Source organism: Acomys russatus, chromosome 21 (genome assembly GCF_903995435.1).
Source record: "Acomys russatus chromosome 21, mAcoRus1.1, whole genome shotgun sequence".
In the NCBI taxonomy this organism is placed as follows: Eukaryota; Metazoa; Chordata; class Mammalia; order Rodentia; family Muridae; genus Acomys; species Acomys russatus.
This window is the reverse complement of record NC_067157.1, coordinates 28,309,541-28,323,552: the sequence shown is the minus strand read 5'-3', so window position 1 is coordinate 28,323,552 and position 14,012 is coordinate 28,309,541. Positions and strand designations below refer to the sequence as shown.

Genomic DNA, 14,012 nt, shown 5'->3' with positions numbered 1-14,012 from the left:
GTTATTAAGCTGACCTCAACACGTCTTGTACAAATGTAGAAATTTGACAAGACTTAGACCAGAGAGGAAATGCCTTGAAAGGGGTTCTGAACAGGTGGTGACTGAAACAGTGGATTAACTTCTTCTGCTTATGGGTCCACATTGGAACAAGGAATTTTTAAAGTTTAATTCCTTTGATAATTGCTTAGTGATCGTTATAATTAATCACGACTCCACAAACAAGTTCCGGGAGAGGTAACCATGGTTTCTTCTTTACCTAGTTACTAAAAATGAAGCATCTGGCCAATAACCCTATAAAACTATAATTTAACATGTAGAGCACATGTCAGCAAAGGAACATAATAAAAGGACTATAGCAAGTGTATCAGGAGGGTATCATTAAGACACCAAAGGAAAAGGCTCAAGAAAAACACACTGGACAATTAATTAGTCGACCTCCTCATGAACTGAAAGTTCTACTGGGTAAAGGGGGCTCTCCCGGAGGAGCCAAGTCCTCAGTGTTGGCTTGCTGTAGAAAAGAGAACAGATGCTCTTCTGCTCCAAACGGGAAAGCCTCTTGAGGAGGAATTAATGGTACCCAAGAGAGGAAATAAGACCTGTTACAATATTGCTCCGACAACCTCACAGGCCTCTAACTATAACAGTCATCTCTCTCGCACACTTTACTCATCTTTCTCTCACACTTTGCTCATCTTTCTCTCACACTCTGAATGGCTGCCTTGGTGCCACAGCGGTTGGTATCAGAACTGCGAGTGATTTAACTCAAACCGAGCTGCTCTCTGGAGCACACAACAGCTACCCATTCCAGACTCAGATTCCCAAGAGCTGGGAGACCTGAGACATTCCACAGCTCCTAATTTGTTCCTGGAAGCCCACTGATGGGAGGAGGGGGTCTTTAGAAGATGAAAAATTGACTGTTCAGAGAGATAGCTCTCCAGTCCACACCAGGGCCCCAGGACCAGAAAACTGGAGTTCCCTAAGACTGCTCATTAATTTCTGTAAGCATTTAAAAGTTTGGCTTTAATTAACTCTACTCTGCTGGTGTGAGCCTTTCTTTTTTTCTCTGTGTTAGACTTAGCTGTCCTGGAGTAGCTTTGTAGACCAGGCTAGCCTTGAACTCACAGCAATTTGCCTGCCTTTGCCTCCTGAGTGCTGGGATTAAAGGCGTGTGCCACCATGAAGTGCGCGCGCGCGCGCGCGCGCGCACACACACACACACACACACGCACACACACACACACACACACACACACTCCATCATGCTTGATGTTATCCCATTTCCCCATCGGTTTAATAGGGTATAGATGGGCTTTTGGTATGACTGTAAAATTAAATTCATGTGAAAAACATAAATTAGATTGATGGCAGCTACTGTTACACCAAGCACTCTATAATTCTCAGAATAGAAGGATGGGCCCTACAACTGAACCGCCATCTTAAGAGCCTATAATGAACTGCACTGTCTGAATTGTTTCATTAAATTAAGTTTAGCAGTGGGCACTTGCCTTACAAGTTGTACAAATAATTGCTAGGCATTTTAAAGATGCTTTACTGTGCTTCTGTGATTATATCTAAGCAGGTTTAGACAGTATGGGGCTTAGAACACTAAGGGATTCTTTAATAGAGATAGCATCTAATTTAGGTGAACATACCAGCACGTGCAGACAGACTTGATGAAGGAGACTACTTCATGTTCCCTTCCAATGGGTACTTGCAAGCAATAGTCATCCCCTAAGTCCAACACAGAAACCATTTGCTCTAGTGACCTAGGGGTGTTTGTCAAGCGGGATTTCTGGGATGTACCTTCCATGTTTTGATTCAAGAGCTCCGTTTTAAATAAGCACTGCAAATGATTCCATGCAAATGAAAGGTAGAGCCCCAAGTTTTATTAAAATAACACACACACACACACACACACACACACACACACACACACACACGTATTCAAAAATCACATCACTTGAGGGGACTGCATGGCACTTGGGACAGATAAATGGGTCCTGAGATGGCACAGAAGCTCCCAGCAGCACATAGCCCGTGCACGTCCCAGGCTGCTGGCTACCTCTTCAGACATAGATCTGGAGGACTCAGAAGGAAACTGGCGCTGTGACTAGCTCTGCTCCCCTGCCCCCACACGCGTGGCTGGCTCTGAGGTGTTTACACACTTCCCAGACTATTCATTCCCAGCAGGTCTAAGCCATGGCGCCCACAGCAGTCAATGGTGTGACAGGTAACCTGCCTCTGATCGCCTCTCCTGCGTCACTCCTGCCCCGCACCCAGGCTTCTTCACCTCCCAAATAAGCCATCTGCAATTAAACCCACCTCATAGCTTGCCTCTTGGGTTACCAATTCCCTAAGAAGTAGAGAAGGGTGGCTACATTTTGACAAATTAAAAACCCATATACAGGAGATTTGCTAAACAGGTGAGGTGAGCAGTGATCACAGGAAGAAGTGAGCATGGACAATGATGAAAACCACCCTCTTTGAGAAATCTATTCCACGTAGGTCAGGAATATTACACAAGATGACAAGTTATGCTCTTCCTCTTAGGAAACAAAGGAAACATGGACTGAATGTTTCTTTTTTAAAAAATATTTTCTTGGGTTGAATGTTTCTAATCCCCAAATCTAGTGTCCAAAGCCAAAGTTTGGTAAGTGTTTCTTGGAGCACTTCAGATTAGAAATGCCCAACTTGTTAAGTCCAGGCAGATACATTTTTTTTTTTTTTTTTAATTCCAAATTTGAAACAGCTTGATCCCAAGTGTTTTTGGATAAGGGATGCTCAAGCCACCCAAGAAACAGACAAAGAAGTAAGTGACCTTTTCTCTTTCAGAAACATCCATTTAAAACCACCAATAAGACAAGTGGTTTTCAACCTGTGGGGGGTCATGACCCTCTTGAGGATGGAATGACCCTTTCATGGGCGTCATAGATCAGATATGTAGCAAAGTTACAGTTATGAAGTAGCAATGAAAATCATTTTATGGTTGGGGATCACCACAACATGGGGAACTGTATTAAGGGGTCGCAGCAGTAGAAAGGGCTTAGTGCTTACTAGTTACTGCCCGGAGAGCTTTTCAATTACACTTTCTCCCTTTATCATCCTCACTAACTATCAAAGAGTCAGAGAGAGAAGTGAAAGATGAGAGGGCACATGCACGGTATGCCGAGGATCCGAGACACTGGTGCGAGAGGTTCCTGTGTCTTTCTGTTGTTGTTTTTCTCTGTTGTATCACTTTTCATGGAGGAGAGAGCACAGAGCCAAGAGTACAGCTGGGTAGAGAGAGGGGCAAATCTGAGAATGTTTAGCTCTTCAACTTTCTACATCCAACTTTTCAATGTTCTTTATTGGTCTGTGTCTTCTGAACCCTAACTAGGAAAGCATTAACCAGGAAAAGGATTTTAAATTACTGACTACTTACTCAGGAAAATACCATTTGTGAAATTGTCTAGAAGAAACAAGAACCATACTTCTATAAACCCTGGCAGGGCACCAATAAGTACTTACTAAATGTGTTTTGGAAAGTATTTTCGTCTATTTATTTTTCAGAAAAGTTTTTTCCCTACCAAGGATGACATGAGCATTGAATGAATATTAGATTATATGCTTATATTCCAATGACTTTTTGTTTAATTAAAAAAAAAAGGTTTATAATTCCCAAGATCATTTTTTTACCTTTGTGTATATGTGTAGTGATGTGTGTGTGTAAGTGTGTATGTATGTGTGTGTTTGGGCAGGGTTCTCTGACCCATGTGTGCACATATAGAAGGCAGAGATAAATTGTGGCTCGCTTCTTCTATCACTATTTTTATTTTTATTTATTTATTATTATTTTTTGAGACAGGGCCTCTTACTGAGCTTGGAGCTTGCCACTTCTGCTAGACTGGCTGACCAGGCGCTCATAGGATCTACCCGTCACCACCTTTAGCACTGGGTTAGGCATGTACACCGAACATATGAATAGCAGGGACCCATGGTCAGATCTTCATCCTTATGCAGCATGCACTTTCCACACAGAATCACCACCCCCACCCACTTCCTCATAATCATTATTATTCTAACCTCTTGGTATATGGCTCATTTTTTCAAAATGGAACCAAGTTATTATTTGTTATCTGGGAAGGAACTAGAAGAAATATGGACTCTTCTACAGCTAGTTGTAAAAGATTGCCTTGTATCTCTTTCTCAGGCCTTACATAGTAAAACCAAGTCTTTGGCCAAAGTTGAGGCAGGGTGGGACAACTGAAGAGATATAATGAAAGCAAAAGGATTCTGAGCAGCCTACAACTCCTAGTTTTTATGATACAAGTAAGAGTCATTTGGGGAAAGGAAACCTCAATTGAGAAAATGCCCCTGCGTCAGATTGGCCCATGGGCAAGCTCGTGGCACATCTTCTTGATTGATAACTGATGTGGGAGGGGAGGGCCCAGATCACTGTGGGTGGTGCTACCGCTGGGCACCTGAGCTGAGCAAGCCAGTAATGATCATTCCGCCATGGCCTCTGCGTCAGCTCCTGACTGCAGGTTCCACCTCTGTTCAAGTTCCTGCCCTGACCTCCCTCAGCAATGAGCTGTGGTGTGGAACTGAAAACGGAAATAAACCTCTTTGCCCCCAAGTTGATTTTGGTCTATGATGTTCTACCACAGTGATAGAAATGCCAGTTAAGACAAAGTCACTCTTAAGAACAAGGTTTCTGGCTCTGTGAAGGCTCCAGTCAGTCCTGTCTACACTACAAGAGTGCACTCGGCCACCACTGACTCCTGGAGAAGAAGATTACTGTAGCTGTGAAGGTCAGACCTAGGTGGCCATTTCTCTCATAATCAAATGAGACTCGTTGGAACTATTATAATGCATGCACACACAATTCAAAACCTAGCATTATGAGTTTTTAAAACAGTTTCGCTTTTTTTTTTTTTGTTTTTGTTTTTTGTTTTTTTAGACAGGGCTTCTCTGTATAGCCTTGGCTGTCCTGGATTCGCTTTGTAGACCAGGCTGGCCTTGAACTCACAGCGATCCATCTGCCTCTGCCTCGTAAGTGCTGGGATTAAAGGCGTGTGCCACCACACCTGGCTCACATTTTCTTAAAAGAGGGAAGCATATCAGAAAAAGTAGAGCCTCTCCTATCTCCTTTGGAGACAGCTTCCAGCCCGAGTCACACTCAGCCCAGGGTTGAACTGGTTTGTTTACTCATGTGACATGAAACTTCACTATGTTGCTCAGCCTTATCTAGAACTAAGCAAGTCCCTGGCTTCAGCCTCACCTGCAGCTTGGTCCACACTATCACAGCCAAGCTCGGGTAAGGGTTCTAGGACCGTCAGAAGATGGAAAGATTCTTTGACCTCTTGCTACAGTATGTTAGGACCGACAAAAGAGTGCATCCAAGTATGGGTCTCCATGTTGTTTCAGAGCAAATCAAGTGCTTTTCTGTTTGGCTTTTGAGGCATGGTCTCCTGTAGGTCAGGCTAACCTTACACTGTGTAGTTAATGTCCTGATCTCCCGGTTATCCTGTCCCCACCTCCCAAGTGCTACAATTCTGGGGGGCGCACCCCCAATTGGGCCAAATCAGACACATTTCTGCCATAAGAAAACATGGCCACAAAATGTAAAGCATACAGGACAACAACTTCCTCAGGAAGGGTGCTCACTTTAGTTACCTGGTCGCAGGAGATGATGTGCTTTCGTTAGTGTCTGTCCTTTTACTCCTTGGAAACGATGGGCTGGATGGAGGCATCTCACCACTTAGGCGGTCTGGGAAGATGCGGTCCTTATTCAAGTTGATTTCTGAATAGGGGCAGTTGGCACCACTGACAGTAAGAAAAGAGAAAAACGCATTCCCATTAGATCATAATTATATTGATTAAAACTGTATGCTACTAAATGCCTGATTCCAAAACTGAACCAAGTGTGTTATATATGTGCGTGCGTAAATATATGACTAAGCACACAGCAACAAGGTGCATCTTTCCAGATAATTCAGGTTCATTCTGATAGTGGACGTATCTGCACTTGATTTTGAGAAACAACTTGCTATAGTCTTTGATCTGAGTGACAGTCAGAGGAACCTTCCTCTATTTTTGTGGGTAAGGCCTACGGGTATCTCTGAGAATAACCAGGCACAAGAAATACCCGTGCTGGGGACAGTCATAGCTATTTAATTTCCCCTGTCATACTTAGTAACCTTCAATGTCCCCAGCCTTTTCTACTTGCACTTAGAGGTTACACTCTGAGGTCCCATGTAGTAACAACTCCTGTTACCTGGGCAGAGGAAACCTCAATCACTAAGTGCTGACTTGGCATTAGCTAGCAGATGCCTGGCCTGGGCCTTGGCGTTTCTATCCCTACAACATCTGGGTACCAGGTTTCCAACATACATCACGCTCTCCCATTGACTGCCTATCTTGCCCCGCTGCTCTGAGAGGCCTTAAGCCTGGAAATGGTTTGGACATTAGGTACACTATATTGGTGGTGTCTTGGGTGTTGTTTTCTTCCATTTCTATGATAGTGGAAATATTAACAAACACCCAAGGGAATTTTCTAGACAGTACGTATGTATTTTCAACAAGAGAAGCTGAGTTGCTGCTCGCCTGGGAAAGAAGAAAAGAGTCTGAAATGCCCCTGGTAACTCTAAGAGTGACATAAAATTCATCACAGATACCTCGTAAGCAAAAGTGACAACACACAATCACACGCTGACATGATTTTATATCATGTCAATCCAACAACAACAAACCCAGAACACAATCAACACAGGTCTTTGTGGAGCACATACAATATATTAAGCACCGTGCTGTGCTTATAATACAGTTTTAATCTGCCCAACAGTCTATAAAAAGAGACATTTTATATGACACAGTAGGGTTTAAAATGGTTAAGTAATCCCTGTCTTCAATTTTCTCATTATCAGCAAGTATTGTATTAGCTTCTTTCTAGGCTTTGGAAATATAATAAAAAAATGAGGAGGTGAAAACTCTGGTTCAATGAGTAATCATCTAGGGGAAAGTGGGCAATGCCTAATCACACAAAGAAATTATGAACTTTACACTAGAAAGGCTTCTGTAAAGAAGGTAAGACTACAGCATAGGGGAGGATATGAGGATGCTCTGATGGGCAGCGGGGAGCACAGCATAGGGGAGGATGAGGTTGCTCTGACGGGCAGCGGAGAAGGGCTTCCCTAGCAGGAGAGCAAGTCCCTAAAGGTCAGGACAAAGTAGCCCACATTTACTTCCTATACTTCACAGGAAGCAATGCAACAGGCAGGAGGGAGAGCGAGCCTAGCTTGGCTGGAAGCTGAGATGTCAGGAAGCAGGAGACACAGGAGGGGCAGTATCACACATGGCTCGGTAGACCACACTTGTAGATAAAAGCTTTATCTTGGGTTCAGTTTAATGCCTTTGGGAAATCTCTAAATAGGGGAAGTGACAGGAATTGACTTGGGTGCATGTGACGGAGATGAAGGAAGGGTTAACTGAGAGCCATCTTCAGCCATCCCACAATTCCTGCAGACCAAGAAATGGTCTGTGATACTCAGGAATCTAGACTGGCTTGTTGGTTTGTGTTTGAAGAACTTGAGGCAAAAGAGACACCCTTATTATTATTACTATTTTTCTTTCCTTCTGAGATAAGAATGACTAGTCGAAAGTAAATTTGGAACAAACCAGTAATTATGGAAAGTTTATTATCAGACAAGTTATAAAAATGTTTGCCTGAGGTCACACAGCAATGAAATAGCTCAGCAAAATAAATCCCCTCATTTGATAACACGCAATCATGAAGGAAGACCTGACCGCTCGTCATTCAAACTTTGCATGGGGTCCTGCTTGGAAAGCCTTAGCTAGTCAAGAGCTCATGCGTACAAATGACCAAAGCTAGTTCTGCCTAACGTGAACAGAGACTTTGAGTGAGGCCACTGGTGCTTTAGTTGGAAGGCAGCTAGCCAGGTGCAGGCAGGATGCAGGACCCGGAACAACATAACCCCTCAGAAATTATCTGAATAGGATTAGGTTGCTGGGCAACACACATGTACCACTCATCTTAGCCTGTCTACTACTTTAGGGTTCAACGCATTCCTCAATTTTATGGTGGCCACAAACACAAAGCCTGACCTGTCTGGGCTCCATTCCTCAAGATAGAAAGCCCAGAAGGCAGCATCACCCGGGTGTTTAGTTCTTCAGCCATCCTTGTACTTTGTACCTGCAGAGGAAGCAAGCACGCTGTGGTACAATGTAGCTACCTTAAGGCACCACACCCTTCTTAATGCTGAGCTTTGATTCAAGGAGGGTATGAATGTCCACTGAAGTCCTATTCAGATGACTGAAGGTCACCTTACAACTTATCATCTTCAATGATTCGCTCTCACACCATCAAAAATTACAGCTAACCGGCTCATCCTGAGCAAAGCTCCTGAGTCTCCGCTCTGACTAAGGAATTAAGTTCTCCCAGCCTCAGATCTCAGGCATCTCTGATGTCATTCTACACTGTTCCCTGTAGTATGTGTTTTTCATTGAATTTATGTACTTCAATTTTTTGGTCAATAAAAGAAAAATCCAATGATGATGCTTTGGTTTCTTTTGACAGTCAGCATGGTACTACTCCAGCGGCAGTGTCCCCACAGTTCAGTTTCATTCACCCATGAGTTCCTGACTTAACAACCAGTGAACTACATGTGTGTGTATTTGCTTTGGAAGGCATGAGGGTTGAAGAACACACTGCCAGCTTCAAACAATGGAAACCCAATAAAGGAATTTTGGATGATCCAGGTCCCCAGTGCTACACTAGTTACAAAGCAGACAATTGCGTTCAAGCTCTATGAAAACAGCCCTTTGCTTTTGTTGTTGACTAAATAAAAAACTTGAGGTCAGCTCAGAGAAAGGCGGCTGCTGGTCATGAGCCTCGCTGTCTACATGCCTCTTTTTCCCCTTTTGAAAATAGATTGTATTTGCTCTTTCAACCTTTCAGTTGAAAGAAAAACAATCCAGCCTTCTGAGAAAATGCCCTAATGAGTGAGAAAATCTGCTCTGCCAAGGGAGCCATGTGTGGTCAGTCACAGACATACGCCAAGCCTCCCTCTGCCCTCCAACCCTGCGGGACCCTCTTTCTTACACCTGCGCAGGGTGGAGAGGAAGGCCTGAGGTGGGAGCGGATGACTAGAAAGGGGATGTGACAAAACACAGCAGAGCACTACAGCAATGTCAGAAGGAGAAATGCTTCAGGTGGAGCCAGGGTGCCTGGCAAAGCGCTGTGTGGCCTCATCCAAGCACAGTGAAGAGAGCAAGCACCGTTTCTGAGGCCGAGGTTTCGTTTCAAAAGGGAGATGCCAACAAAAGTGAGCATGCCTCACCCAGGTAAACAATCTCCTTCCCTAGCCTTCATGTGCTCAAACTTGGAAGCAGTTCCAAGAGAGCACTTGCTTGACAGATAAAAAAAACTGAGGCTTGGGGCGGGGTGGCGCCGGACACTGGTAGAGTGCCGCTTACATCGCACACAGCTCTATGTGTTGTAAGTTTCTCTGTGCTAGGCAGGGTTCCACGTCCTTTACACCAACTGGTTCTTTCATCACAACACTCCTGTGAATGCTCTCATCACCTATGTTACAAACAAAGACCCTGGCAGAGAGAGGTGAAACACTGTTTCAAAATTCCAGGGGCTTATTGGATGCTTCTCAAGGCAAGCAAAGCTAAAGATACGAGTTTTCCCTATCTGGTAGCCAAGCTCATACTACCTATGCTTTTAAGGACCAGATAACTACCACATCTGTTGTTCAAAGGAACAAAAGAGACACAAGATTTGTATCATCCGCAGGATCACTGAGTGTCCTGTTTAACTGCCCTTCTGTTACGCTACTAAGCTTTTGAAGAACATTTATTTTTAATGTGTGTGTGTAATTGTGTGTGCTGGGATATGTACATGTGAGTGCAGGTGTCTACAGAGACCAGAGGCATGAGCTCCCCCATGTGGGTGCAGTTCCAACTTAGTAATGTTTAAAAATGTACATGAACTTTGAAAACTCATCAGAGTTTATTAACCTCTATGGAAAAAGCAGATTCTCATCCGCCTCATACATAAAAAGTTCTAGTTTTTCATGTACTAAGGTTTTTAACAATCAAATTTTAGTAAGGTTTGATTCATTGTATTCCATCATGGGTGTTCAGTTTCTCTCACTCGTATTCACTCTCTCTCCCTCTTTTACCCCTTTTCTTCTTCAGGTTTCATTTCAGGAAAGAGCAATATAAATCCCATCAGACCCTTTCCTAAAATGACTTTATTACATGGTGCAAATATTAGCAAATTATTACATACTTGACAAATATTTGTTCCCAAGCCCCTCAGGAGGCTGTTTTCCTGATGGCATTTCTGGTTGAGCTGGTAAGTAGAAAGGGCTGCCTTGTCTACAGCTACCCCTTTAATTATAAATTAAAACCCCCTTTAATTATAAATATCTGCACTTAAACAATTAGGCAACATATCCGGTTTAAACATCATATAGTTACTCTCACACACAATGCTGACAAGCACACAAGACAGGCTGTACCATGTAACTGCTCTGCATAAGGGCTGGAGAGAAAGGAGCAGACAGGAGGCCAATCTGAGCTGCACTGAGATCTGTTTCTAGCAATGTACCATTCAGGGCACGTACTCAACCGTGCAGATTTTCCCTCTTCATCTAGAAGTGCTGCTTGATTCATAGACTTGCTGTCATATACATGAGTCCTTAGAGCAGCGGCTATGACATCACCATCACCATAATCGCCACCTTGCAAAGGAGGGACACCCACCATAAAGCACTGCACCGGGGCTCACTGGCATATCCTTTGGTCCAAGAAGGAATGTCCGCAGCAGCTAAGCCTGTAGTGCCAACCATGTCACGTCACCTGGCCGCTCATCGTGATGGCATTTACCCTTAGGCTCCTCCAGCCCGGCTGCTCTCACATTATTATTTCCTTATAAAGGAGGTCATCTATCCTCCACCGTGCAAGGGGAAAAATCAGCAAAGATAAACAGCGATATGAGAAGCTGCACAACAGCTGCTTGACAGGGCTCTATTTTCTCCAGACATAGCTAATGCTTCCGTCCACGAGCACTACTCACTCCCACCGCCTTCCATGTGGGGCCCTCTTCTGTGCAGCCACCGAAGCCAGCTGGCCCAAAGCAGGCATTCAACGGCGTGTGCGAGCGAGGTGGAAGGAAAACCAGATGCAGCTGAGCAGGCGCGGCTACTAATTTGTAAGACACTCCATGGAATTCAAAAACATTCCTTACTGAATGGTAGAAATAAAACCCTCCTGTTTGATTTCTGAAAGACCAAATTTTATATATCAAAGATGTACTTCTGAAGGCAATAAGTATACAGAATGTCTACTTTTGTGTAACTTCAGCTCTCTTAACCCCAAGTGGATCTTTCCCATTCTCTGACCTCTAAGTAAGCCAAGTGAGTGAAGCCACAAACTAATGCCGATGTGCAGCTCATACTTAACTTCCTCCTGAGGAGCCAGAACCAAGCAAGCTAGCTACTCAACATTTCTAGAGAGGAGAATACCACATCGCACCCCCAACTTTCACTGATCACATTTCAATATCAAAGAAAGCTTGCATCCTCAAACCATGTTACCGAGTGCGTACTCTGCTCTTTACAGAATCTTTAGAGATAGTAACAAGCAAATGCTAGCCAAACTACAGTGTTTTGCTTATGTGCTTGTAAAACTATCTGCACCGAAAGAGCAACTTTCTTTGTTATCTATGGAAAGAATGCATGTTTTGATTTATTCAGTTTCTCAGTAAATTAATCCAAAGAGAATTTTCTCATTATGTTTTCCTAAGCACAGCATTCTTAGCAAGGACAGAAATAATTGCCAGTGAAATGAACCTTTCAGGAAATATGTATGATGCAGTGAGCTAGTCCACAAGCGTATTGATGAGATGGAAAACGGGCTGGGCTTGCTAAGGATTAATGTCCTGCCAAGGAGGCAGTGTTGAGCATTGTAAATTATACAGCCTGCTCATTGGGGGGGGGGGGGGGTAGAAAACCTGTGTACAGGCTGGGAAGGGTGAACAGTAGCACCTGGACTCGGCCATTAGTTTGCCTAGCTTTATTCCACCTCTGCACAAGACAAAGATTGCAGGAGCTATGGCCTGCATGCACAAGAAAATCAGTCTGGCTTTTTGGTCAAGCCTTGTCTTTTCAGCTATAAACTCTATTCTCCCAGTCCTTCAAGAAAACGGGCAGTTCTCCAGCACGGTCCCAGGGACTCTGAACACTCCCTTACCACAGTTCTGCATCAGTTGCTCTGTGAATCTTCCCATGAATTATGCCTTCTAGTGACAAGCACAATACTACCCGTCATACTCAATCCATCAAGACATCCCTCAACGACAACCACTAAGATGTGGGAGCAGCCGGGCTCAAGGAGCCTAAGGGCAAAAGCCGTCGTGAGGAGCGGCCAGGTGATGTGACGTGGTTGGCAGTACAGGCTTTGTAGCCACAGACTTTGCTACTTGGACCCACTGGCATGGCAGCGAGCCTAGGTGTAGTGCTGTGTGCACAGTGCTGTACGGCGCGTTTCCTTCTAGAGCCAAAACCAGAATTTAAATAGCCAACTGCAGCCAACAGCACGTCAGTATTTACCCAACTTAAAAGTTTCCTTGTTCTTTTCTTTCACAGGTTGAGAAAACTGCCTTCAGTCTAATGAACATCATGGGACTGTGGAGTAGCGATGTAGATGAACCAAAGGTCCTTTGTTTTGCTGTCACAAGAATTCTACCATTAAAATAATAAATTAAATAGGAAAAAAAAAAGGAAGAAAGAAAGAAAAAAAAAAAGGGCAATGCTTTTGTCCCTTAAAAATATCCCCTAAATTATAAAAATTTGTAAGTAAAATATCTATGAAGGTCTCCAAATCACCTGAATGCCAAGTTTTAATTATACTTTCGGTTTCTTTCTTTCTTTTTTTTTTCCTTGAGACAGGGTCTCTCTGTGTCCTAGACTGGCTGTCCTAGACTCACTTTGTAGACCAGGCTGGCCTCGAACACACAGTGATCCACCTGACTCTGCCTCCCAAGTGCTGGGATTAAAGGCATGCGCCACCACCCCTGGCCCTCGGTTTTTTAAGTTACTTGCAAGTAAGAAAAAATAGTGGGGGGAGGGGAAGAATCACTTTTTTGGCCATTAAATCCTTTGATGGTATGGTTTTTTAATGTTTGTCTGCAATATCCTATCTTTTTTCATTTAAACTATAGAATCACCCAACCACTTTATATTCTGCTAAGTAATTTCAACAGGGCCTGTCCTCGTCTCATTATTAATGGTGAACCCCAAATAACTATTTTAGAAGCCACGGATCTGTAAAACTAACCAAGCTACAAAAAACAAAAAAGCCTATAACTAAAGTAAATCTATTTTAAACAGCGAATGCATGTTCTCTCAGGAAGACTTAAGTTTAGATATATTCTTCATTTTTACACAGTCTCCATGGTAACCACATTTCTTATGGCCCTGAATATAAAATCAGTCCACATCTGTTTCCTATAGAAGGAAATCATCTTCTACATTCAGAGAGAGGCACCCTCCATACAACCATGCAGGAAAGTCCTATGGTAAACATACCTCTGAGTGCCTAGGTATCTCGACTTTTTGAAATGACCAATCCCCTTGCAGCCGAGAGTTGGACAGCCCCCAGTTTCTGATGGCTCCATTAATTCTGCAGGACCTACAACAAAAGTAATAAAAAGAGAAGGTAAAAGATTAGAAGAAAGCTGAGAGAGAGAAAAAAAAAAAAAAAAAGCTAAAGATTTAAACATCTAGGATAAGACCAAGGTAAAGGAAAGCAAAACTCCGTTTCTGAAACAATGGACACCTATAGAAAAACAAGTAGGTCTTGTAGAAATTAAAATGCTTTAAACATCCCTATTTTAAAAGATTTTTCCATAGCTCATTCTGGCCGAGTTTCTTTTTCTTTAATACTGGAGTGGTGAATTTTGATCTAGCTTTCTTTTAAGATGTCAGGAAGTAGAGATGTTT

At 43.3% G+C, this 14,012-nt stretch overlaps 1 protein-coding gene across 1 annotated transcript in view; it reads right to left on the bottom strand.

Annotated features, from left to right (window-relative positions):
- Positions 1-14,012, bottom strand: part of L3mbtl3 (L3MBTL histone methyl-lysine binding protein 3) — a 101,062-nt gene that overhangs the window by 15,927 nt on the left and 71,123 nt on the right. The window contains exons 17-18 of the mRNA XM_051164095.1: positions 13,599-13,701; positions 5,656-5,805 (exon numbers count right to left, since the gene is read on the bottom strand). Coding sequence (XP_051020052.1) covers positions 5,656-5,805; positions 13,599-13,701 — 253 coding nt within the window. The remainder of the gene's footprint in view (positions 1-5,655; positions 5,806-13,598; positions 13,702-14,012) is intronic.